General features: G+C 65.8%; 2 protein-coding genes across 8 annotated transcripts in view; both read right to left on the reverse strand.

Annotated features, from left to right (window-relative positions):
• Positions 1 to 942: 942 nt before the first annotated feature.
• TMEM161A (transmembrane protein 161A) lies at positions 943 to 4882 on the reverse strand. Of its 2 annotated transcripts, none has more exons than XM_086767588.1 (12): positions 4851 to 4882; positions 4121 to 4224; positions 3958 to 4038; positions 3658 to 3755; positions 3368 to 3524; positions 2896 to 3047; positions 2747 to 2807; positions 2467 to 2610; positions 2147 to 2260; positions 1758 to 1932; positions 1583 to 1679; positions 943 to 1293 (listed from the first exon to the last, which is right to left on the reverse strand). In XM_086767588.1, the coding sequence occupies exons 1-12, from the start codon at positions 4851 to 4853 to the stop codon at positions 1088 to 1090; spliced, it is 1392 nt and encodes a 463-aa protein (XP_086623714.1). In that variant the 5' UTR covers positions 4854 to 4882; the 3' UTR covers positions 943 to 1087. The 2 variants fall into 2 exon arrangements, with proteins under 2 accessions (XP_086623714.1, XP_086623713.1); XM_086767587.1 differs by having other exon boundaries at positions 943 to 1344.
• A 2676-nt stretch (positions 4883 to 7558) lies between these two features.
• The window catches only part of LOC147597605 (uncharacterized), a 30958-nt gene continuing 14344 nt past the window's right edge, over positions 7559 to 24172 (reverse strand). For 3 of the 6 annotated variants that reach the window (XR_015261190.1, XM_086767600.1, XM_086767601.1), the window contains 2 exons: positions 8222 to 8375; positions 7559 to 7775 (listed from right to left, as the gene is read on the reverse strand). Coding sequence is in view for 2 of the 6 variants with exons in the window: in XM_086767600.1 (XP_086623726.1) it covers positions 8268 to 8375 (108 nt within the window). In the remaining 4 variants the exon portion in view is untranslated. Of the gene's footprint in view, positions 7776 to 8221; positions 8376 to 8978; positions 9141 to 10996; positions 11107 to 18167; positions 18551 to 24172 lie in introns of those variants that run through there. The other 3 variants (XR_015261188.1, XR_015261191.1, XR_015261189.1) reach the window with 3 other exon arrangements.

Below are 24172 nucleotides of genomic sequence, written 5' to 3' on the forward strand. Positions count from 1 at the left end.
TACAAGGCCGTCAAACAGGATCAGAGCCCCTCTCCCTTCTCCGGGCAGCCCAGACCTGTTAATCCTTTTTCACGCAGCTGGACCAGCACCCACCGTGCGCTGGGGAAGAGCTCAGCAGAGATGGACGAGGGGCCGCGTACCCCGGCCGTCCCCCGCGGCCGCTGCCGGGCTGAGCTGTGCATTACCCGCCCGGTGCCACGGGGTCGGGCTGTGATGGCGTGAACGTGAGGGGGGCTCCCCCAGCACGATGGGGCCAGGCGGTGGGGTTTGTTCAAGCGCTCAGCCTCTTCCCCTCGCCGCAATAATGCGTACGGGGGCTTTGCTCCTTGCCCCCCTGCCCAAGAGGGGCTGCTCCTGCACCACGGGACGCCCTGCCCTGCCTGGGGGGCTTCGGGGCTGCAAAGCGCAAACAAAAGCAGCAGCTTTCAGCCCGGCCAACAGACTCCGCGTTACTTCTTTATTTCTAAACCAGCCAGCAGCCGAGGCTGCAGGGCTCGAGGATTTCACACGAAGCAGAGGGGCGACCCCAAGGAGCTCCAGCCCGGCTGGCCAGAGCTGCGACCCTACGAAACACACTCGCCCTCAGCCGGCGGAGGCGAACGCCAGGCAGAGCAAACCCCAAAGTCTGTGCTGGCCACGCAGGCTGTGGCTCCAGCCTGGCTGCGAGGTCTCCACCTCGCAAGGGCAATCCCCACGAGTCTTCTGCGCCCGGGGCCGGCGGGAGCCACCGCCCTCGAGAAAAACGCCGCAGCAGAGCCTTGGGCAGCAGCAAACCCGGCTGCGGGGCTTTGGCTCCCCCGTCACTGCGCAGGGCTGCGAAGGGGAAGCGGGGCTGGCGGGACGTGGTCCAGAGCGGCGGCAGGGCCAGAGGAGGCACGGTGGTGATCGGCGGCAGGAGCAGGCGATGCCCACGCCGGCCCGGATGCATAAAACCCGTCGTGCCGAGAGCTGCTGGCAGAGATGTCCCCACGCGCGCGTCCACGTGTGCCACGGGTACGTGCAAAGGTGGAAACCAGCCGAGGCAGGAGCGAGGGGACCAGCAGCCGGGCATCGACGGTGCCCTGAGGCACATCCCAGCTCCTCCCAGTCAGGAGGCTGCCAGGTACTGGTGGAAGTAGAGGCCGAAGAGGCTGGTGACCACCTGGCAGGCGGCCACCCACCAGGTGAGGAAGGCGAAGAGTCCGCGGAAGAAGAGGGGGGTGAAGACGCTGCCCAAGACGCCCGTGATCTGCTCCACGGCGGCACGCACGTCCTCCCCATCCTCGCCGCTGGCACGCGGCAGTGCTGCAGTCGCTGCTGGAGGGAGGGGAGGGGGCTCCGGGTACAGCCCCCACGAGTGGTGCCCTGTGGGACAGAGGGGACGGGTCTGCAGGGGCCAGTCCCCGCGCTGCCGCCCTGTCCCCGTGCTACGGAGGTGCCGGTGGCTGAGTCCCAGCACGCTCGCCGCGAGCATTAGCTTCACGCCGACCGCAAACCGTGTCCTGAGAGCCTGGGGACGCCTGGGAAGCCGATGGCTCGACGACGGCTGCCAGGTCTCATCCTGCCCCTCCCGAGCCCCCGCGTCCCCCCGCCGCCTCCTTACCCAGCGTCTTGAGGAGCAGAGTGCAGTGGAGGGTGAGGATGACGGGGCCCAGGTACTGCAGGCTGACCACCGAGACGTAGCAGTAAATCCTCGTGATCTGCGGGCAGCGGGGATCAGCAGGAGGCTGGCGGCCGCGCCCAGAGCCCCGCTCCCACCCCAGCTCCCGCGCCCGGACCTTGCGCTGGATCTCCAGGACGGCGATGCGCCCGGCTTCCTTCCTCATCTGCTCCACCCAGCGCTCGGCCAGGCCCAGGTAGGCCTGGAGATGATGGCGGGTGACGGCCAGGCGCAGCAGGCAGAGGCCAACGATGGCCCAGAGGCGCGCGGTGTTGTAGGCAGAGTCCGACATGCTGGGGCAAGAGGAGGGGGCTGTCGGGAAGATCGCGGGGTCCAGAACCCCCCCACGCCCCGCAGAGGGCGTCTGATGGGAGAGGTGGTGGCGGTGGGGAGGATGAGGCGGTACTGGTGTTGGAGGAGGCAGACTGGTGTGCCCGCGCCTCAGTTTCCCCTCAGAGCAAGGATGCCGGGACACAGAGTCGGGCCCGCTGCCGGCGCCCCACTTACATCTGCAGCGTCTGCTTGCCCAGGGGCGCGTGGAGCAGGAAGTCCCGCGAGATGGGCTTGATCCACATCACCACCACGAGGACGGGCGCCAGGAAACTCGTGTGGAGCAGGACCCTGCGGCGGAGCCGTCAGACACCCCCACGCAGCCTGGCGCTCGCCACTCCCTCCATCCTTTTTCAGGACCAGTCCTCACCCACGCCCCCGTGACCCCCTCCTACCACCAAACCTCACCGCCCTGCGGCCAAGGGCGGGGGTCCCGGTGCCCCAAACGCCAGCGCCGACCCCCTCCCCTCCTTCCCCACCCACAGGCTTCACCCAACTGGGTCAGGGGCTTGTCGGCCGCCATGCGGAGAGCGTCGCGGTGCGTCTGGGCCAGGCGCAGGCCCGGGAAGGTCAGGCAGGCCCCCAGGAAGGAGCACAGGGCCACCAGCCCCAGCTTGAAGACCAGCTTGGCGAGGGGCACCCTGCAGAGAGAGAAGGTAGCGCGGGGAGGGGGACAGGTTGGCCCCATCCCCGTGAGTCCCAGAGGGGTTCCCAGCCCAGACTTCCACGAAACCTCCCCAAAACCCCACATCCCTCCCCGCCCTACCGCCAACTCACATCCACTCCCAGCCCCGCTGCTTCAGGACGCTCTCCAGGTTGCTGCTGACGCCGGCCAGCCCTGCGGGGAGCGACCCCCCGTGAGCAGGGTGCCTGTGGCCCCCAGGGACCACCTCCCTGCCCGCCTCTCCCCGTCCCCCCTCACCCACCGGGCTCGAGGCCGAACTCCAGGTAGTCCTCACGGATGACCAGGGCCACCATGGCGAGGAGGAGGAAGAAGAAGGCGAAGGTGAGGCAGACGGAGCGCTCGCCCCCCTCCTCCGAGCGGAAGTAATGGCGCATCACCATGAAGAAGACCTTGCTGCGGGTGAGGGGCGGCCGTCAAGGAAAGCGGGGGGGCTTTGCGACACCCTCCAAATGCCAGTGGGACCCCCTCTGCTCATTAGCACACCAGAAAGCTTCCGCGTCGTTAGGCCACTGACACCTCTGCGGGGAAGGACCTCGTTAGGCGCTTCTGCAGCGCGTCAGCGAGCGGTTTATAAATCCATAAATCTAGGTTTTCCACCTCAGCTGGCTTTTAACGGGGAAAAACCAAGCATGGCGGGGTTCCCCTCCCGCCCGCCCGCAGCCTGGACCCGGCGGGTGGCCGCAGTCGCACCCCGAAAGTCAGCAGGAGGATACACGGAGAAGAAAACAGTCAGCAGGCACCAGAGCACCCCGATGTTCGTCTCCTTCCGGGGGTCCGCCAGGCAGTAGTAGCCCTCGGTGAAGACGTACACGGCGGTGGAGCAGACGGCAAAATCCACGAACCACTGGTACTCCAGGAAATAACGCAGCACTGGTGCAACAGAGGGACGCGTCACCGTCCCGCGGGGACCCGCGGGGGGTCCCGGGCGTGGCCGAGGGTCCCGCGTCCAGGGCGACGCCGGCTCCTGCGTGCAGAGGGAGCGGTGGGTGCACGGGGGGGTTACCGAGAGCATCCACGGCGGTGATGGGGGTGGCGTCCAGGCGGAGGTCGATGTCCCGGGGCACGGAGAGGGGCTTGTCGTCTGTCACGCCGTTCACCCTCCTGCAAGGGAAACCTGGGCTCGGGATGGCAGGCGAAGAGCCGGCTCGTCCCCCGCATCCCCCGGTGCCGAAAGCCTCATGCGTGGTGCTGGCACACCCCCACCCCGGAAGGGTCCCGCAGCACGCCGGGATGACTGCCGGTGGCACCAAACCCAAAATATTTATTGTTTTGAGACCCCCCTGCCCGCCGGAGCCGAGCCGACCTGTCCCGCTTGGCCTTGGGGCGCTGCTTGCCTGCCAGGGCGCAGAGCTCCTCGTCCGAGGGGTGCTTGTAGCGGTGCAGGCTGGAAGGGAGCGGGCGGGGGTCAGCGGTGCCGGGGTCCCCGCCGCCCCCCGGGCCGCAGCGGGCAGGGACGGGCCACGTACCTGCCGTTGCAGAGCAGCCAGCGGGCGAAGGAGCAGTGCGGGGCCATCTTCTGCAGGAGGCTGGCTGCCAGCAGGCTCACCACCAGCTGCACCCCCATCACCGCCTGCGCGGGGCACCCCGGGGGTCGGTCCCGGCACCCCAGCTGGGGAGCCCCCCCCTCCCCACACACACACCAGCCTGCAGCGCCGGGGCTGCCTGCTTGCCCCCGGCCCTGTTCCCTGCCGTGGGACAGCCCGGCCATGCACGCCCCCCCCGCCCCGGGCGTGCGACACCCCGAGACACCCCGGGCACGCACATTTAGGCACGCACCCCCCACCCGAGGCAAGCACCCCCCGGGCATGCAACCCCTGGGACACCCCGGGCATGTACCCCCCCCTCCCAGGCATGCACCCCCCCGGGCATGCAACTCCTGGGACACCCCGGGCATGTACCCCCCCCTCCCAGACATGCACCCCCCCGGGCATGCAACCCCTGGGACACCCCGGGCATGTACCCCCCCCTCCCAGGCATGCACCCCCCCGGGCATGCAACCCCTGGGACACCCCGGGCATGTACCCCCCCCTCCCAGGCATGCACCCCCCCGGGCACGCACATTTGGGTGTGCACGCCCCCGGGGAAAGCACCCCCGGGGAAAAGCACCCCTCGGGCGTGTACATTTGGGCATGCACCCCCCGGGACAGCCCGGCTGTGCCCCCCCGGGGGGGGGCTGCACCCCCGGCCCGCACTCACCATGCCGGGGTCAGCGCAAAGGCGGCCGCAGGAAGCCTGCCCGCCACCGCCTCCTCCCGCCGGCCAATCCGCTGCCTGTTTCCCGTTGATTGGCAGCTTCTCGACCAATGGAGAGGCGGCGCTGGGCTGGGGCGGGCCCTCCGCCGTGCCCGGTTCCGCGGGCGCTGCCTCCTGGGAGCTGTGGTCCCCGCGCAGACCGTGGGTCGCGGGTTCGAGCCCCGGCCGCGCCGTGCGGGGCAGCGGCACGGCCCCAGCAGCGACTGCGTGTGTGTATACAAACTAAATCACACGGGTGTGTATGCCTGCACCCCCTGTGTGTGTATGCGCGCACGAGTGGCTGTGTATTTGCACCTGAACGGCTGCGGCTCTGCGATCCCCATCCCTGCACGCAGCCCCCGGGCGCTGTATTCTGTGGGGCAAAGGAGGGCACAGAGGTTGGGGCAGTGGCAGCTCGATCGCCGTGGCCTCCCTGTCCGCCTCTGCCCTGGACCCGGGGCTGGCTGAGCTGGGACCTTCCCTCCCCGGTGCCCCCCAGAGCAGCGATGCCGTGGGGCAGGCTGTAACCATCTTGCCTGCCGTGTCCTTTTGCCCACGTCTTCCTTGTGGGATGAACGGGCTCTTTCCTGCACTTATTCCCCCGCTGCTGCCCGGCTGCATCTCCCCTTGCGCGCTGGAGGAGCTGAAGGCAGACGAGGCCGGGGCAGAGCCCGCGGGGTGCAGCTCGTCCCAGCTGCCGGTGGGCACAGGACCTCAGGGCCCACAGCAGTGCCAGCGTCTGGGTCACGGCGGGGGTCTGCAGGCGTTTCATCAGAGCCTGGGCCTGTGACAGCCCTGCCGTGCGAGGACCACCCGCTCACCCTGACCCGGGGTCTCCGTGGGTGCTGGTGGGTGCCCCTGGTCCAGGCTGGGTGCTGGTGGCCCCGAGGGGTTGCCATGGATATCGATCTCCCAGGCAACCGGATGCATTTCCCGCTAGATGTCGCTTCCACCCCAGCATCCCCCGCGGGTTGGGGTACCCAGGCTCTGGGGGTGCCACATCCCACCCCCCCGGACCTCCCCAGGCGGCCTGGGCCCACAGCCCCCGGTGTGCCCCCCGTGCCGGCTTTGGCCAGGAGCCGAGCAGCCCCTCCGCAGGTGGCGGGGAGAGCTCGGGGGCTGTGATGCCAAAAAATCCCCCCAGCTCCCCCAAAGCAGCCCAGTCCTGGCTGCCGGGTGCCCCTGGCTGCAAGCCGAGCCGCGGCCCGAGGCAGCAACCAGCTACATCACCTTTGCTGGCCATGTCCCGGCCCCCCCAGGCCCCCCAAAACGCCCGGGCCTCGCACCGGGGCGCAGCATCAGCCTCTGGGGCTGCACGAGCGGGTGGCTGCTCCCCTCTGGAACGAACGCGGGGCCCCCGCGTCCTCGCAGCCCCCATGGCGTCGGCTTTCAGCTCCGCTGAGACACAAAATAGGAGGGAAAGGTGGAAGATGGATGCTCGGAGCACCCCCAGCCCGGCTGCGCTCCCCTGGGACACAAAAGCCCCTTTGAGGGCTGATTTTACACCGCTCCTGCCGGGATGCCCGAATTAGCATCAGCAAAGGGAGCTGCCGCCACGGTGCTGCTGTGAAGTCATCGAATTAACGGGGTCCCCGTCCCGCGCCCAGTGAGGGGGTGCCAGGCCCAGTGCTTCCCCGAACGCGCTGGGAGCATGTTTCCTCCATGGGCCGGGGCTCGGCTGCCACGCGGTGCCCACCGGAGCCGATCCCCGGGCAACCCTGCTCCCAGCCATCCCGCAGCCGGGGGATCCCACCGGCACCGGGGACCAGCTCGGGGACTTTCCATCTCCGGATGACGCCGGGGCAGCTGGCGGGCCGGGAGCCAATCTGTGCCCGTTCCCCCCGCAGAAGTTTCCCATTTTTGCACAAAGCCGGCGGCGGCGGGCATTGTCCGGGCTGCATCGCATTACCCAGGGCTCCCGGAGAAATCACTTGTATTTCACGCTCCATTGAGCAGCTGCCTGTATATATTTTCTGTGTTGCACTTTTAGCATGACAAAAGGAGAGGGCCTGTGAACTCCTTGCTCTTCAGACCTCTCCGACACGTCCCCCGACGGAGCCCCTCGGTTAGCATAACAAACTGCCACGCTCCTTCCACCCCGCTCCGGCTCCCCGGCCCCTCTCCCTGGGATAATTTCGCGGATGGCTCAATATTTGGGCGTCTGGGTCGCCGGCGGCGGCGGGCGAGCGCGTGCTGGGTGGGGTTGGGAGGCAGGGATTCTGGCGAGGACGTCCTTCCGATGCGTTCGCAGGGGAGCCGTCCCAGCCCCGCGTCACCCACCGGTGTTTAACCGGTCACCAGAAACACGGGTGGCACCCCGCGGCCCCGGCTGGATGTGGCGCCGGCTCCGCAGCTCCGACGCCGAGCGAGCAACCGGAGTCACCAACCTTCGCAGTGACGCTGTGCGACGGCCCCGTCTGCTCCCGGGGCTGCGGGGCTCCACGTTCTGGTTTTCCCTTGAAATTTGACTTAAAGACAGAAAAACGGGGGCTGCGGGGCTGAGCGAGGTGCGGGAGCAGCCGCACCAGCTGGGGCCAGAGTGCCCAGTCAGCGCCCGGGGCGCTGATGGTGTTGGCTGGGTGTTTGCGGGTCCCCATTTCCCCAGTCTGTCCCACCCGCCCACCCATCCGGGCCACCCCAGTGGCGCAAGGGAGACCAGGCTGCGGCGCGGCTGGAGCTCCAGCACCTTTAATGCGTGTGATTTTTTTTTTTTTCTCCTCTGCGGAGCCGCAGACCTCGTCCTCCCGACGCCTCGGGCTGGGCGGCAGCGGCTCTGTGTCCCTCCGGCTTCCCGGGACGTCGTCTCGTGGTGCGTGCACCCTGGCTCCTGCCCACGCCTCGCGCCCAGCCTCGGCTTTCCTCCAGCCCCGCGGCGTCCGCTCGCCTCACCTGTTAATGGGAGAAACTGGTGTGAGTCCTGTCCCAGCCCGCTGAGAACTGGGGCCAGGTCCCAGCAGGATGGCCGGGACGTGACCGTGCCCAAATAATTCCTTCCATCCCTACAACTGCAGTCCCCATCCCGCCAGGCACGTGGGGACGTTTCTGCTGGGGTCGGGCAGCGGGGACAGGCAGGATTTTGGGGCCATGGTGTATTTAAGCGACTGGTGTCCTCCTGGGACAGCAGGAGCAGGAAAACCCACGCTGCTGGCATGGAGCAGGGAGAAGAGCTCCACTTGGATAGGAGAGGGGGTTGTGTCCTGCAAAACTCATGCGAAACCTTTAAGGTGACGCCCCCAGAGCAGTGGGGGCTCTGCGGGGATCTGGGTGCTGCCGCGGGCCTCGCGGGGTCCCCACCTCCCGCCCCACTCCCAGCAGCTGCTCCAAAAAACGCTCACCTGAGAGCTGCGCTTCGCAGCGGGTCCCCTGGGAACAGGCTGCCCCTCACGCCGTCCCGGGGTGCACGGTGCCCCCCCTTCGCTCACAGCCTCCTCGCTGCCGGTCGCTGGCGGGGGGTCCCGCAAAGCCCCCGTCACGCTGCTGGGCAGCCGCCTGTGGACGGACGGACACGACGTTAGCTGTGCACGCAGCGCATGCCGCAGCATCACAGGCGCAATGCACGCACCCCTCCCCAAATTCCAGTCTCCTCCTGCATCTTCCCCCTCCGCCCCAGGGCTGCACCCCTCCTCCCCCCTCTCCCTTCCGCAGCTTTGCAGGGCCCGAGCCCGATTTTGCTCGTTAATTGTCCGGTCGGGGCATTGTTGTGCTCTCCCTTCGCGCTCAGCCCTCGGCGGGGCTTTACGGGGTGCGAAAGCGGCGCTGACGAGAGCTGCACGGCACAAATCCCCGCGCCGCGCCGCGCCGCCTCGCTGGGCCCCGATCCCTCGCCAGGGCTCTGAGGCGGCGCGCTGAGCCTGTTTTGGGGGAGGAGGAGGATGGGGGGCACCTTCCTCTCCCTGCATCCCCCCTTGCTGCCCTCCATCCCCCCAGTCCCAGCTCCGGGAGGGGTTTGAGCCCAGCCCAGCGCGCGCCCAGCCAGAGGTGCTGGTCCCGAGCTGGGGGAGTTTCCAGGCTGCTGCTTCCCGTTCCTCTGCCTTCATCCCTTCCTCAGCCCCGAGATTGCTCCCGCCGGAGCCGGTTCTCCTCCACGATAACCACGGCGTCTGGGTACGCTCGGCCCCTCGTCTCCAGCTCCTGATGACAGCAAAACTTCCAAACCAGAGTGACAGCGAGCCCAGAGTTGGCGTCGGGCGGCCCGGAATGCTGTCAGGAGGGAGAGACGGGGCGGGAAGAAAATCCACAGGATTTGCCGCGATCGTCCCGGAGTGGAGTTTGCCCTGCGGACTCCTGACCCGCGTCCTTCTACACCAACAATCCCCATTTCGCCCGCTGGCGCTCCAAAGCCGCGTGCTGGCGCCCGGGCGCGGGACAGCGGCGGGGCTGGAAGGAGCAGGGGTGCGGCGGGGGCTTCCGTGTCTGCACCGAGGGGCTGCGGACCCGGAGCACTGGTGCGGGGCGGAGGCGGGCGATGGGGACGCCACCAGCCATTCGCACTGCCCAACGCTCCCGCCGAGGAATTCGGCCCACGGGACCTCCGAGCTCCACTCGCCCTGCTCAGGATCTGGGATTCAAAGCGCGCGACAGATTCGAATAACGAGGGTAAATAAATCCGGGCTAGCGAACGCTCGGGAGCAAGCGGAGCGGTGGCTATTTTTGGCTGTCGGATTTGGGAGGTTTTAAGGCTCCTTCAGGGCAGCAGCCGCTGCCAGAATTGGTTATCGCTGCAGCGAAATGAAAGCGCGGCGAGGAGGGAGAGTTCCCCTCTCCGCCCGGGGAGGTGGAGGCGGGCAGAGCCAGCAAGGCCAGGTCTGCGGGGTCTCGCACCCGCGGGAACGCTGGTCTGGGGCTCTGGGGTGGAAAATGGGGACCCTGGGCGATTCCTGGAGGGAACGTCCCTGCGGAAGGTCTGTCCCGGGAGCCTGCTGTCGCTCCCAAGTGGAGTTAATTCTGCTGAGGACGGAGGCAGCAGAATTAAACCCATTTCTTTGAAAGTGCCAAGCGCAGCACAGAACGCCGCTGGGATTTTTTGAAAAGTAAAAAACACCCTTTCCGCTTGGATTTTCCACAGGATTCCCAATTTTTTCCGTGGCCCACACGCCCCTTTGGGACAGCGAGGCTGCTGGAAGGGCAGCTCTCACCGTGTGGTGCCGGCCCCCGCTCACCCAGGGCTTGCAGGGGACGGGGACCAACTTTTTTGGGGTGCGCAGTGTGTCCTGAGCCCCGCTTTTTCTGCAAGAAGAGGCTCTGGATGCCGCGGAGGAGGGAAAACCCCAGGAAACCCCACTCTGTGTCCGTCCCGGGGCGGGTGGCCCCCGGGGGTGCTGGGGACCCGGCCGCGGGGCAGCCCCCACATCGAACGGGCTGAATTAGGGTTCGTGGCAAAGCTCAGCGTCGGCGTGGCGGTTCTCTGCTCCTTGCCATGGAAACCAGCGTCGCTAAGGGATTGCTTAACAGGAACTAAATATCCTAAAAATCCAAGTTTACGGGGCAGCAGGACTGAGCCCTCGCTCCTGGGGGTGGATGGGGCCGGTGGGGGCTGCCAGCGCCAGTTGTCCATCCACAGGGAGAAACCCCCGGCACGGGGGGGGACCGGGCACAGGGCAGGGGTGCTGGGTGATTTGGGGCGGGTACGCGCTCCCCGCTGGCGCTGGCGTGGTGCTGGGGCTGCTCCAGCACGGAGCTGGGATGCCAGGTCTGCGGCCCTTTAGGCACAGACGTTATTCGACGGACTCACGGAGGGGTTCCCGAGGGATACAGGCAGCGTCGCAGCGGGTGCAGCGCTGGGCTCCTGCCCCTGCCTCGGTTTCCCCTCCCGCAGCACCGAGGCGATTGCTGCCATCAGCACCCGCTTCTCCCAGCACACTCCGTGGGCACGCCGAGCCGGCGATGCCCGGGTGACGTTATCCATTTTACGGGCGTGAGGAAAGGGGCTGGGGAGGGGGGGTGGGAAATAATCCAGGCAGGGGCCACCTCTGACCTTGACCCCCGTCCCGGCTCCCCGCGGCAGCTGGGCCGTCGCGCCTCCGCCGACAGCTCAATGGGCGCTTTGTCTGCGCCCGCCAGCCCCGCGCAGCCCCGTCGCCCCCAATAATATTTATGGAGTTGGCGGTCACCTTCTCCCCCGCTCCCTGCATCTCAATAGCAGCCAGGCCGGTGCGATCCGGGAATCCAGGGATTTATGGCCCGGGGAGCTGCCGCCCCTCAGCCCCGCGGGGTGCGGAGCGAAAACCCTGCCCCTCCGATGGCTCCCGCGCGTGAGCAACGCGCCCCGCCTTCGTCTGGGTACCGCTCACAGCCCTGGAGTTGGTTTCTGGGTTGATTTTTTATTTTTTCCCCTTAAAAAAAAAGCCTGTTTAAAAGCAAATAAGTGGGGGAATTTTCTGGCTTTTCCCAAGCCCTGCGCAGCCACCCCGCTCCCAAACCAGAGGAAGAGGCAGTGAGAGCGCGGCGCTGATTTATTTCACCGTGTTTCTGCTCACCGTCCAGTTCCTCCAGCAACTAAAACAACCGAGAGCTCCTTTCCAAAGCTCCAGCAGCAAATATTTTAAGATCCTTTTGCTGGAGACGCTGCAGACGGGTGCAGCCCCAGTACCCGCAGGTGTGCGGGTTTCGGGGTCTGCCCCCAGCCTGTCGAAGTTCCGGGGAAGCTCCTTCGGCATCCTGGGCTCCAAAGGCGGAGATTTATGCAAAGGTGCTGGTTCGGGAAGGGATCGACCGGGGGAACCTCAGCTTTGGGGGAAGAAAGAGGAGGATCGGTGAAAGCGCAGGGCGCAGCGATGACCTGGTTTGCTGGGGTTTGGAAAATCCTGACAAAGGGTCACTTCTCCCTGAGCAGTGATTCAGGGCAAGGAGGGAGCGGGTGTGGATCCGGGATCCCGCGGAGTTATCCCAAACTCTGCCGAACGCAGGGCCGCAGCAGTGTGTCTCTGTGGGTGGGAAGTTGTGACCATGCGGGCTGTTCCCGCTGTTTCCGGATGCTCCGGCCACACAGGCATCGGGCGTTCGAGTCGGATGCTCCCGCTGCTGTTTCCGCACGGACGGGAGCGGGAGCCGCTCGGTGTGGGTGATGGGAACCACTGAGGCTCACGTCCTCCTCCCCTTCTTGGGGGGAAACCGGCCCAGAGAGGAGCCAGCAAATCCCCAAACGACACGCCGCACACCCCGGGACCGACACCCGCGGCTCCTCCAACAGCCAGGTCGGATCCCCGGGGCCCCTAAATCCCCCCCCGTGACGCGGAGCTGCTCCCACGCGCCATCCCCAGAGGCGCGCGCTGCCCTGCCCTGCACAACCCGCGTTTTGGGCTGTTTCACCGGACTGTGGGAGACGCCCCAGGATAAACGGATCAAGCTGGTCCCTTCCCAGCTTTGCCGTCATCTTCTGACAAATCCTCCAGTTGGGAGCAAACCAGCCCCCAGCTGATCCTGGCACGGAGCGCTGCGATCCAGCGCCGACGGGCGTTCCCGTGCCGATGGGTGTTCCCGCGCCGGTTTGTCGCTTCCTTCTGTTCATGGAGCTGGGAGGCAACGGGCAGAACTGTGCTGGGACGCCGTGTACGTCCACAACCCCCCCAGCATGGAAAACCCTCCTTTGGGGCCATTTGACCCCGGAGCTGCGGGCAGTGCAGAGCTTCAGGCAGAGTTTTCCCCGGGGCTGACCTCAAACACCTCACAGGAGAGAGGAGGAAGAGGAGGAGGAGGAGGAGGGAGAGCAGAGCCGTGAATCCCACGCACGCTGAGCTCCCTTACGGCCGATCTATTGGTGGACCGACGACCTCGGACCCCCCTGTCCCCATCGCACCAGGAAACACGTGCATCCCCAGCACCCCTCCCTGAGGAAACCCATTTATTTCCTTCCTCTTCCTCCGGATGCAGGCGGGAAGGCGCGGTGGAGCGTTCTGCCCATGCTTGACGCCGAGCCGTCTCTGCGCAGCCCCTTCCTGAGGCCACGGCGCGGGGGCTGCTCCCCGCCACGCCGCAGGGCATCTCCCGTCAGCCCCACGCGCTCGCAGCCCCTTCCCTTTCCCCTTCCCTTCCCCAGGGCTCGCTCAGGGCGATGCCCACCCAACGGCTGCCGCCGAGCCACTTGAAGGGCCGGCCCCATCAGACAGGGTCCAAGCGCGGCCCCTCGCCGGCCCCGTGCTCCCCTCCCAAGGGCGGCTGCAGGAAGGCGGGCGCAGGCGCGGCCCCCGGGAGCGAGCTGCGGGCGAGCGACGGAGAGTGGCTGGAACGAGCATCGCTGCCGGCTTGCTGAGCTCGGCATAATTGTGGCAAAAACCGCCGCGCACATGCTGGGCTTCGTAATTATCAGCCTTGTCTGCCGGGCCCTCCCTCCCCCAGCGCCGCGGCACGCTTGATGATGATTATGGTGGCTAATTTTGTCTGGAGCATCTCAGGCATATGGGCCCCCACCTGCTCTGAATATGCAAACACCGCTGATTTGCTCCTGGGCGGCCGGGACCCGCGGGCAGGCGGGGAGGGGGAACCTGCCCAGCGCCGCGAACAAAGAAATCCCACGCGGCGGCGCGGGCACAAAGAGCCGCCGGCGCCGGAGCTGCCCATGGCACGGCACGGCGGTGCCCGCGCTCGCCGAGGCCTCCGGTTGTGTTTCCTGCGGGCGAGATGGAGCGCCGGTGAGCGGCGAGAGCGTGCGGCGTGGCACACACGTGCAGCGTGGCACACACGTGCAGCGTGGCACGCACAGACACCACGGTGTGCACGTGCACACCCCTATGCCATCAACACCCCACAGACAACCCCTGCCACGCAACCCTCAGCGCTGGCCTGCTTTCCCGCGGCGCTGCCAGCCGCATCCGCGCCCCGCAGCCTCGCGGAGCCGTCCCCGCCCGCCGTAGCGCGTTGTTTCCGTGCGGCACGCGGGCGGGGTTTTGCCGGCCGGTCGGTAAGGGCGAGGGGCGCTGAGGTGGTCTCAGGGCGGCTGCCGGGGGCTTTGCCACGCGAACAGATAATGAGGCAGGCACAGACGGCGGGATCCGGCTGGACGGAGAGGTGCCGCGAGGATCCGGTGGCAGATAAGCAGGCGGACGCTAACGGGCAGCAACAGCAGCTTAGCCTCCTGCTAAGTCCTGCTGTAATTTTTAAGCGCTCTCCGTCCCCCTCCCCTTTTTCCCCCTCTCTCCCCCCCAGCGCACAGCTCCCACCAGCGCATCCATCACTTGCATTTGTGTTAATTTTTTTTTTTTTTGCACAGAAGTAGTGGAAGTGGCTGGTCAGGACTGTGAGGAACAAGGAGCAGCAGCGAGCTGAGGTGGGCATCAGGCGGGGGCTCGGGGAGGCGAAACCCCTGGGACCGGCCAGCGCCGGGCTCGGCTGCCGGGGCGTCTCCTTCCCCCCTGCCCTGGCGCCGCAGCTGCGCCTCAACACCCGTTCACCTCTCAAATCAAGAAAGAACCACAAACCAGAGGAGGTTTGTCCCTTTTCTTCCACCACAGGGGTGGGAAGGAAGTTGTGACCGGCGGGGAAGGGGCCGAGGTGGAGCCGAGCCGGAGAGCCGCGGCCGAGCGGGTGCGGGAGACAAAAGGCAGCATCCTCGCTGGCCTGCCCTGGCCGCGGCGAATCCACGTGGCGCTGGGGGCAGGCGGGGAAAGCAGGAAGGCGAGATAAATCCTGCCGGAAAGCTTTCGGCAGCGCCCGCACCACGCGGGAGATTTACAGCTCTGCCCGCCGTGGGTGCCGCTCACCCGCTCCACCGGGCCGGGCTCCTCAGCCGGGCCGCTGGCTAACGGGATACGGGATACGGGGATGCTCGTGTGGCTGTGGACCTTCGGGTCCCTCCAGCTTGGCAGGGATGCCACCGCCACCGCTGCCACCCCCCGTCCCAGCCTCAGAGGGGCTGAGGCTCGGCGTGATCCGGAGCCTCGCGCATCCTCCCGTGGGTACCGGCCCTGCATCCGCCACGCTCTGCGTCCCGCTCACCTGCCCCCCTCCTGCCCCATCGCCCCTCCCCGACCTCGCAGCCCACCAGCCCCTCCATCATCTGCTCTTTCTCCCACTCTGCCCCTTTTCCCCTCTGTGCTTTTTATTGTTTTTCCTACAGTTCTCTCTCTCACTGGTTTCTTTCGTCTCCTGTTCTTTAGATTTCCTTCCTCTTCCTCACTCTCTCTCTGCTCCTGCTCCTTTTCCCGCTCTCCGGTGTATTTTCTCTCCCCTCTGCCATCCCAGGAGGGGTCGGCAGGACCGTGGCAGTGGGGACGAGCACCCTGGGCCAGGCAACCCCATGGAGCTGGGAGAAAAACGCCGTTTCGCCCTGATTTCACCCAAATGGAGGGTGAGGGCTGGGGACGGGGAAGGGCCCCAGCCCCTCTGTGTCCGTCACCGCAGGCGCGCCAGCCAGATCCGGCACCCGCTATGTAGGTCAGAGCCGGTGCCGCGAGGGAGCGGGGGGGGGTGCCAGCCCCTGGCCGCCGCGCTGCCGGCTGGGAATAAGCCCCGGGAACCGCTCGCCAGCACCACGTGTATAAATATACACGCGTGTATATGTATGTATGCATACACACACATATATTCACACATGTACACCCCCCCGTATGGCCGTATATACCTATGCACATCTCTGTGTAACACGTATGTGTCATCTCGGCCCTGCTCTTGCGTCAGCTGGAAGCAGCTTGCTGGTGCAATTAAGAGTTTTACCAGAAACGACCCCGCTGCAAATATTCCGGTTTTCCAAGCAGCCGGCTGGAGTCCTCAGCAGCCTGCTGAGGGAGCGCCCGGGGGCTTTTCTGACGAGCTCCCGCAGGTATTCCCAGCTCCCGTCGTTTGCTTTACAAGGTAAGCGGGAAAACCAGAGAAATATTTTCCTTATAAATATAGATGCATGTATAAAAAATATTTAATTTTTTTTCCCGGTGCAGATCCCTCTTTCCGGGCGTTTTCTCGCACCGTCACCTGGCTCAGGTGGATAACGACCCCACGGTTCCGGGTCAGGGTGGCTGTGCAGACACGGGAGATGGCGAAAGCGTTAATTCCCGGTTCAAAAAAAAAAATCCTCTTCTGGGCACAGATGTTGAACGCAGCTTCAGTTCCCGATTCCTTCCCTTTCCGTCACAAACTGCCCTGGGGGAATCCCCCAAAGCAGCGTCACCCATCCCCGCGCAGCAGCCAAGGGCAGCACCCCAGTGACACCGGGACCCCCGCAGCCCGTGGCCATCGGAAAAAAAAAGGCAACATTGGGAACGTGAGGATCAGAGAGGCTCAAAACACGTCCCGGCTTTGGGAGAATGAATTTTGGGCCCATTTCTTGCTGCGGCCATCGCCTCCCCAGATCCCACTTTTCCTTTCGGGTCATTGCCCCCGTCTCTCCACGAGCACCTGGCATTTTTTGGGGGGGATAAATGGACACACACGGGGCACGGACACGGCCATCGACCGAGCCAGACGGGCGCCGTCCCCGGGACGGATGGGATCTGGCGCGGGAAAGGGCGCGGCGGTGGCACTGCCCGGACGTGGGGTTTAATTAAGATGCAGGAGCGGTACTTTGGGTGCAGAGAGCGGAGGAGGAAGGGTTAAGGGGCGGCGGGGGACAGGGGTGAGAAGAAAGCCCGAAGAAAAGAAGGGACCTCATAGCACCCGGTGGGGCTTGATGGCTTAATTACCATATTCAAATCTAATTAATTCCCCTTTGCATAAAAAGGCCACGGCGGGCGTGGGACCAGCCTTGCAGATGGCGTCTCATGCTCAGCACCATTTTGGGGCCGCCGGCCATCTTAGAGCGAGGAGGAGGAGGAGGAGGAGGAGGAGGAGGAGGAGGAGGAGGAGGAGAAGGAGAAGGAGGAGGAGGAGGAGGACGGCTTCGCCCGCGGCGCCGAGCATCTGCTCGGGGCACCCGTTGGGCACGGGGCTGCGCAGGGTGCCGGCACCCACGAGCACCGTCAACCATCGCTAATTTTGCTCTGAGGGAGAAGAGGCAATTTAAACGCGAGGGAGGAGAGGGGACGAAGCAAAAACGGATGGGGAGGGGGGGTTCAAAGCGACAGGGCGTCATAATTTGGGAGTATCAGTGTGCCACGCCCTCAGCTGGGGCTCCCCGCTCCGTCCCCGCATCCCAGCGTCTCCAGATGGGATGGAGCCGGTCTCCGCGGGGATGGAGATGGATGGTGGACGTGGGGATTAGCGTTCCCAGAGAGGGTGGGCGATGGGGACCGCCACCGCCCCTCGCTCCCCTAAAAAGCCACACCGACATGGCCCTGTGCCATGGGAGCACCCCAGACCCATCTCCGGAGGCGCGATCACCCTTGGGGTGCCGGCCAGCAGGAAAACCAGCAAGAAAATCCAACCTCAACCAGCAGATCTCTCAGATCCCTCCCACGCAGGCGGTGTTTTGGGGGAAAACGGGAGAAAATACCCCTCATCTCCCCACCGCGCATTCGGGGTGAGCCAAATCCCTGCCCGAAAACCAGCCCCCAGTGCCTGGGCTGCCGATGGGCACCATGGCAGCGCCCGTACTGGCTGCCGGGCTCACCCCGAGGAAGGTGAAAGTTATTTTTCTAATGTTTCGGACAGCTTCGCCGTCATGTGAGACGCTCCGAGCAGCGACGGCCACAGGGGACGCGGTTTTTTCTCCCTTGACCGACTCCCAAGGATGTGACGCTGTGCTCCTACCCACCCCCTTCCCCGCGCTGCTGGGGGCTGGGACGAGCGCGTTACCCCAAAACGGGCTCCCAGAAGGAGCTGGAAGCCAATCAGGTGGCCAAATCCCACGTCTGCGAGCAGGAAAAATGGGAGTTGGGGGTTCTGGATGGGGCAGCGCAGGAGGACGGTGAGGGAGGCTGCGTGCCCAGCTGGGGGGCAAGCGAGAGGAGGGGGGGAGAGACCCCTTCCTCTGTTTACTTCTAGAAAAGGATGGTTTGGGTCACAAAGAAAAGATTTTTAGGTGTTCATTAAAAAGGAAATAGGGGGAAAAAGTCCATTATTTGGCAACCAAGAGCTATTACCGACAGCCCGGTCTTCCACTGCCTTTGAGGGGGGAATCCAAACATTTTTGAAGAGGAACACAACTAAAATGGGGATGAAAGCTGGGATTTTTTTTTCTCTCCTGAAACAATGAGATAAAAACCAGCACGGCACCTTGCTGTCTGGCAGTGGCAGCCGCCTGCCCGGACCCGATGGCGAGGAGCTGCCCAGCCGGGCGCAGAGCAGCCGTGGGTGCCCCGGCCCCCCAAATTCCCGGCTGGAGAGAGCCCAGGGTGCGGCTTCACAGGAAAAACCCGGTGCCGGCCGTCTGGGCTGGCAGGTGGGGAGAGGAAAGCAAGGAAAGCCCCAACTTACCCGGTCCGGGCGCGACGAGGGGGTCTCCAGCGTCCTCGGGGGAGCGAAGCTGACGTGCCTCACCCTTGCTGTGGAGGGACGCGGCCAAACCAGCCCGTCCTCACAGCCATGCACAGCGATGCCACCGCGAACCCGCGCCGACGGCGGCCTCCTCACGGCCTGGCGGCTCCCGCGGGCAGGAACGCCCGGTCCACGGTGCCCCGCGGGGCTGCTCCGTCCTTCGACGCCCGGGGTGAGGGTGCTGCGGGTGGGTGCTCTCCCGGGGGCTCTGCCCGCGCTGGCCTGGCCGCTCCCCGGCGCTCCAGCCGCTTTGCCCCATCCCCGCGCCCTGCAACGGACGCTGTTGCACCGCGTCGATCAAAGCAGGGTGGGGGATTTCTCCTCTGCAAAAAATAAAACGAGCAATGCCGTCACGTTCAAAACCACACCAATCGCCCCCCAAACCACACTGATCACCCCCCAAACCACACCGATCGCCCCCCAAATGACACCAATCTCACTCTACTCGCCACCGAGCCATCTTAAGCGTGCTGCAGCCATGCTGGGCAGGTCCCCGTGGCCAAGCCGACGCTTTAAGGGGATCGGGAAGGTTTCCCGCGGCACGGCCGGAGCCTGGCGAAGGGCCTTGAGGTCTCCGCGCCCCCCCCCACGTACAAACCCCGCTCTGGGCACCCGCATGGTCCCGGCTTAGGGACAGATTTCTGTCTAGAGAGCAGGTCGAGCAGCTCTGCCACCCCACGGACCACACCCTCGGCAGCGTCCTGCATCCCGTTCCACAGACGGGACGGCATCAGTGGGGAGAGGAGCCAAACCCTCCGGGGAGCCGGTGGGGAGGGAAGCCTCTCTGTGTCCAACAACGAGGGGCGAACCCCCTCCAGACGGGCCCCCCGTCATGTCCACCGTCCCCCAGCTCCCGCTGCCAGCGAGCAGACTCCTTGGGCTGCCCCAGATCAGCGTTTTTATCATCCAAAACCGCAGGGTCCGGAGGTGAGGACTGCAGCCCTCGCTGGCCCCAGCGCCCATGTTCACCCCGCGCAGCCCTGCCCGGGGTGGGGGGCACCCATGGGACGATTCATTTTTTTCCCAAAACATCAGCCCCTCCAACATCCCCCCGGCACTCCCGAGGGTGTCCGACGGGACCAGAGGACCCCGAAAAGACCCACGGTGCTGCCCCAGACGGGAGCAGGGGGGGACGCACACCCCAAGGGGACTCCCGGGGGGGCGCAGACACAATGCTGCCATTGAGGGGGCTGCGCCGTGGGTCCCGGCCCTTCCTGCCCAGACACAATAGGGGCGGCCCCACGCGCCACTTGCGCGCATTGTGCGGCGGCGGCCCCCCCCCAGCCCCTCCTTTCTGTCCCCCATCGGATAATGGATCCGCTTTGTGTGCTTGGCTGGACAAGGACTTTGCGGCGGAGAAAGAACCGGTGTTCGTCTGTCAGAGGAGATCGGCCAAGAAAGGGATGGGGAGGAGCGGCGGCTGCAGCGGGCAGCGGCCCTCGCCGCAGCATTGGCCTTGCACGGCTCCCGCGCTGCCGCCGATATTCCCGGCGACGTCGAGGGGGAAAAAGCCCTTGCTGGGAACTCGGGGAGGTGTGGCCCGTGGCCACGGTGCCGCCGGACCCCTTGCTCAGTCCTGGCGAGCATCCCACCGGACGGCAGCTCCCCTCCCAAATCCGCGCTGGCAGAGGGTCCGTGCCCCCCTGCCCCAGCCCCTCCGAACCCCCCCCACCCCCACCCCCACCACCATTCCTGGGGATGGGATCAGCAAAACCTACAGGAGATTAATTCTCCAGCCACCCAGCTCTTGCTGTACCGGCGCGCGGGAAGGCGGACGGGATAATCCCTGACTTCAACATCCACAGAGCCAAAGAGCAGGATTAGCAGGAACCAGGCTTTAATTTCGGCCGCCCTGACCAGGCCCCTTTTCCTGCGCCATCCCCAGTTCCGGCATGCCGGATAATTAAGGGACGGGAGAGCTCGGCAGCCGACAGCCGCGTCCTGGCTGCTCCAGGAGGGGAAAGCCAGCCCTGGCACCGGCTGGCCGGGAAAACCGATGGATTTCCGCCCAGCCAAGCGGCAAGCGCTGCGTGTGTGGGCACACGCGTGTGCCACGCGTGCGCCACACGGCCCCACGCGCTCCATGGGGGCGAGTGCAAGGTCCCTCCGGCAGCGAGCCCTGCGCAAAGCGGGGCTGAAATCTGAGATTATTTCCCGCTGAAGCAGCTCAGGAAAGGGTTCACCTTCATCCTGGGGGCTGGGGCAGGCTTGTAACTGCAGAAATTCTGCATTTTGAAATCAGGTCTGTGCGAACACCAGCATTAAACGAAAAATGTACAACTGTGTTTCCCAAAATGTTACCCTGGTCATCGGTTTCTCTGCGTGCGCGCTGCCAGGCGCCCGGGGGACGTCGCCAGCCCAGACCCGTCCTGAGGGGGCCAAGGCGGGGACGCGGCTTCAGGAAAAAACCCCAAACCCATCGCACCAGGACGAGCTTCATCCTACACAGGGGCTGCCAGCCCAGGCTCAGCGTCCCGGGACACCCACCCCGCACCTCACACATGGGTGGCACTTGGAGGTGACGACACTGATGGGGCTGGAGGTGGCACCTCAGCAGCACGCCCCCCCTTCCCCGGGACGTTTTGCTGCCAGGGTTTGGGGTCCGAGTGCCCGCGTAGGGTGAGCGTCTCTGGCAGCATCACCCCGGGGGACCCCGAACCCACGTCCTGGGCGCTGCGGGGCTGGAGGGATGGCCCGTCAGGGAAAGTGGCTGGCCCGGCGGGATGGTTCGGGTGGCCTGTGGAGTAATTATCTCATTGGGCAACTAATACCCTTCAGCGGGCGCGGGGTGGGGAGGCATTGTTCGGGTTTGGGGATTACATCAACCGGCCGGAGCAGACAATGTGCTCCCCTGGGAAGAGGCAGCTCGGCCGGCAGAGGAGGGAGGCAGAGGCGAAGCTGTCTCAATTAGCAAGGAGGAAGAGGGTGGTGGGGGCTCCTGGGGGGACTGGGGTGTTTAGGGGGAAGGAGAGCATCCTTAACCCTTCGCACTCCTCCCGTGCTGTCCTTTGCTGCCGCAGGGGCACAGAGGTGCCAGGAGGGCCGGATGCGTCCCCTCCTCCCTGCGACGCTGCAGAAAGCAAAGCACGGCCAGTTTTCTGCTTTTTCTGACTTTTTTTTTTTTTCCCTTTTTGACAGCCCAGTGCCATCCTCTCCCAGCCTCCCTGCACACCAGCGGCACATGGGCCACTTCGTCCTCGTACTGGGGACAGGCAGCAACTGGGGACAGCGGCCAGGGCCAGCGGAGGGGCCAGCCAGGCAGCGAGCATCCTCATCCCAACCCCAAAAAGCAGCGCCGGGGAGGAGGGGGACGCCAACCCCAGGCACCCGCACCCAGCGCCGCGCCGCATGGCGGCACAGCGGGTCCTGGGCGTCCCCATGAAACACCGGCTCCGCGCCCACCCTGCTCCGGCTGGCGTGGGGCTGGGGGTCCTTTTGGCCGGGTTCGCGGTAAATCAGGCGTGAGGCCAGCGGGCCAGCGGCTGCCACCACGCCAGGTTACCGGCGGAGCGAGGGGCCGGCTCCACCTGGCCCTCGCCGTCCGCGGGGTGATTAAACATGGGGCTCCCAGCTGCCATACATTTTTAAATAAATGAATAATACATAGTGGGGTGATAAATAAATAACGGCCGTACATTTGAACTTAGCCTCTGAGAAAATCCTTTTAGTTCAAAAGGACCGGGGCGCTCGGAGAGGGGAGCCCATGCATTTTGAATGGGCTGCCATCGAGTGTCAGGGCCTGGCGAGGGAGACGAGGGGGGAGGGACGCCACCGGCTGCCACGCAGGGACCAGGGTCCCTGGGCATGGCCACGGGTGGCTCCGGTGGGAGCCGGCGGCGACAGGACCCTGGGACGCGCCCACCGCGCTGCCAAGCGTCAAGAGCCCAGCGCACCCTGAGACCTCTGGCAAGGAGGAGGATGAGGATGGAGGGCACTGTGCCAGGAGGCGAAGGGCAGCCCCCCGAGAAAGGCGAGCGGCACATGAAAGGTGCGGTCCTGCCAGCCCCGCTGTGCCGAGGAGGAGCCCCCGTTCAGCAGAGCGAAGGCAGCGTTCACTGGGCAGTGGCCCCGTGAAGAGGCGGGTGGCCCTGGAAGGCGGCCCAGGCAAATCCAAGGGGATTAGAGAAGGGAAAGGTGCGAGCCGAGGAGCAAAGGGGAGCAGGATGCTCGGGGAAAGCCGCTAGCGGGGCCGAACGAGGCCCCCTGAGTGGGGACGGGGAGGCAAGACAGAGGCGGGTGGGAGCGGGATGGAGGGAACCGTGTTGTCGCCTTTTCGGGGGGGCATCCAGAGATCCCGTGCCTGAGGAGCTGGGATTTGCCGCCCCAAGCTGCTGCACGGGGCGGCTGGTGGCACACGCTCACCCTAACGTGTGTGCCCACCACGCACATGTGTGTCCTGGCCATGCACAGCTGTGTACGCACGTGTCCCAGCCATGCACACGCGTGTCCCAGCCACGCACACGCGTGTCCCAGGACAGGGCCCTGCGAGGACTCGCTCCCTCGCCCTTCGCGAAGCCGCAGAGCCGCCAAGGCAACTTTAATTCCTTGTGCAAACCGCTCTCACTGGCTGGCATCGCTAAGTGGGTATTGATTTATTAGGCTGTAATTTAAGGCAGAGCATTTTAAAATGAACCCACACAGCGAGCCCAGGCACGAGCATAAATAAGCCCTGATTTATTCGCCGCCCGTCGCTCAGCAGACGCCCACGGGGCGAGGTGGGACGGGGAACCTCCGTGGCCGGACCCCGGCGTGGGAGGACCAGGAGGGGAGCATCCCCCTTGCCCCCTGCACGTCCCCCTGCGAGGGCTGCGGAGCCACCCCGGCGCTGGGGCGCGGGGGCCGGGGGGGCGGCAGCGGGGCCTGCCCGGACCCAGGCGCGTTGCCCCGCGGGATGGCTGAGCCGAGGAGGGCTCGCTCCTGGCGTCGCCCGCGCCCTGCGCCCGCGGCTGCCGAGGCATCGCACCGGGAGCGGCAAGGACCCGCCGGCGGCGCCGGAGCTGCCGGGATCGCTCGCTGCTCAGTCTCTGGGCGCTGCAGCTGGGGGTTGCACCCACCTTTGCATTTGGCCCCAGCGAAGCCCCACAGCGCATCGTCCCCACAAACAGCCCTCCGCCGGCGTAAATCAGCCGCGCTCCTGTGAGCGCCCAGGGCCGGGACGGGGGGGGGGGTAATTTCACACACTGCACCCCCCCACCGGGCTCAGCATCCCCCATCCACCCCTACCAGCTGAGTCCCGCGTGTCAGACCCCCGCCAGGTCCCATCTGCGGGAGCTGGCCGTGGCGGCGCATTCCTGCGAGCCGGCCCCGGCGCAGCAGCTGCGGGACAGAGCCGGCGGCCGCCGCCGCGGCGCGGGCAGCTCGTCTTGACCTTGCCGGTCAGGTGTTGGGAGGGGGGAACACAGATAATTTAAAAAACAAAACAAAACCAAAAAAAAAAAGAAAAAAACCAAACCCCAACCCCCTCGGCGCGGCCAGCCGTCGCCGGGACACGGGGAGGGTTTAGCGCGGCGGGGACCATAATGGGGCCGGCTGGGGGAGCGAGGGCGAGGAGAAATTAGTGTCAGTGTGTGCGCGCCTTAAACAAACCTGCGCCGGGTGACGTGAATGGGGGCACAGGCTGTGTATATATTAGTGACGGGATCTGACCTCGCTGGGAGGGCTCCTTCCCTCGCTCCGCTCCTCTGGGCGTGGGAAAAAGGCCTGGGCTCTTTTCACAGCTGTTCTCGCCGCTGCACTGAGCTAATGGAGGGGCTGCCGCGCTCCCGCCTCCCCCCGCCGCCTTTTCAGGCCTTCAGCAAAAACCCCCCTTTCACAGTCCCTTAAAAACACACCTCATTGTTCCCGCCCGGATCGCATTGACATGCCGCTCGCACCCCGGCTCCCCGAGCAGCCGGCTCCAATGCCGGCCCGGCCGCGCAGGCACACGCGTGTGCGAGCCCGGGCAC

This window comes from Chlamydotis macqueenii, chromosome 26 (assembly GCF_036417535.1).
Source record: "Chlamydotis macqueenii isolate bChlMac1 chromosome 26, bChlMac1.mat, whole genome shotgun sequence".
Lineage (NCBI taxonomy): Eukaryota > Metazoa > Chordata > Aves > Otidiformes > Otididae > Chlamydotis > Chlamydotis macqueenii.

Excerpts from the sequence above, each read along its gene's own strand:
- TMEM161A (XM_086767587.1), bottom strand. Across the intron at positions 3,525-3,657 it reads CACCGCCGTGGATGCTCTCG|TGCTGCGTTATTTCCTGGAG; the intron begins GTAACCCCCCCG and ends CTGTTGCACCAG. Across the intron at positions 2,808-2,895 it reads GGAGTTCGGCCTCGAGCCCG|GGCTGGCCGGCGTCAGCAGC; the intron begins GTGGGTGAGGGG and ends CGCTCCCCGCAG.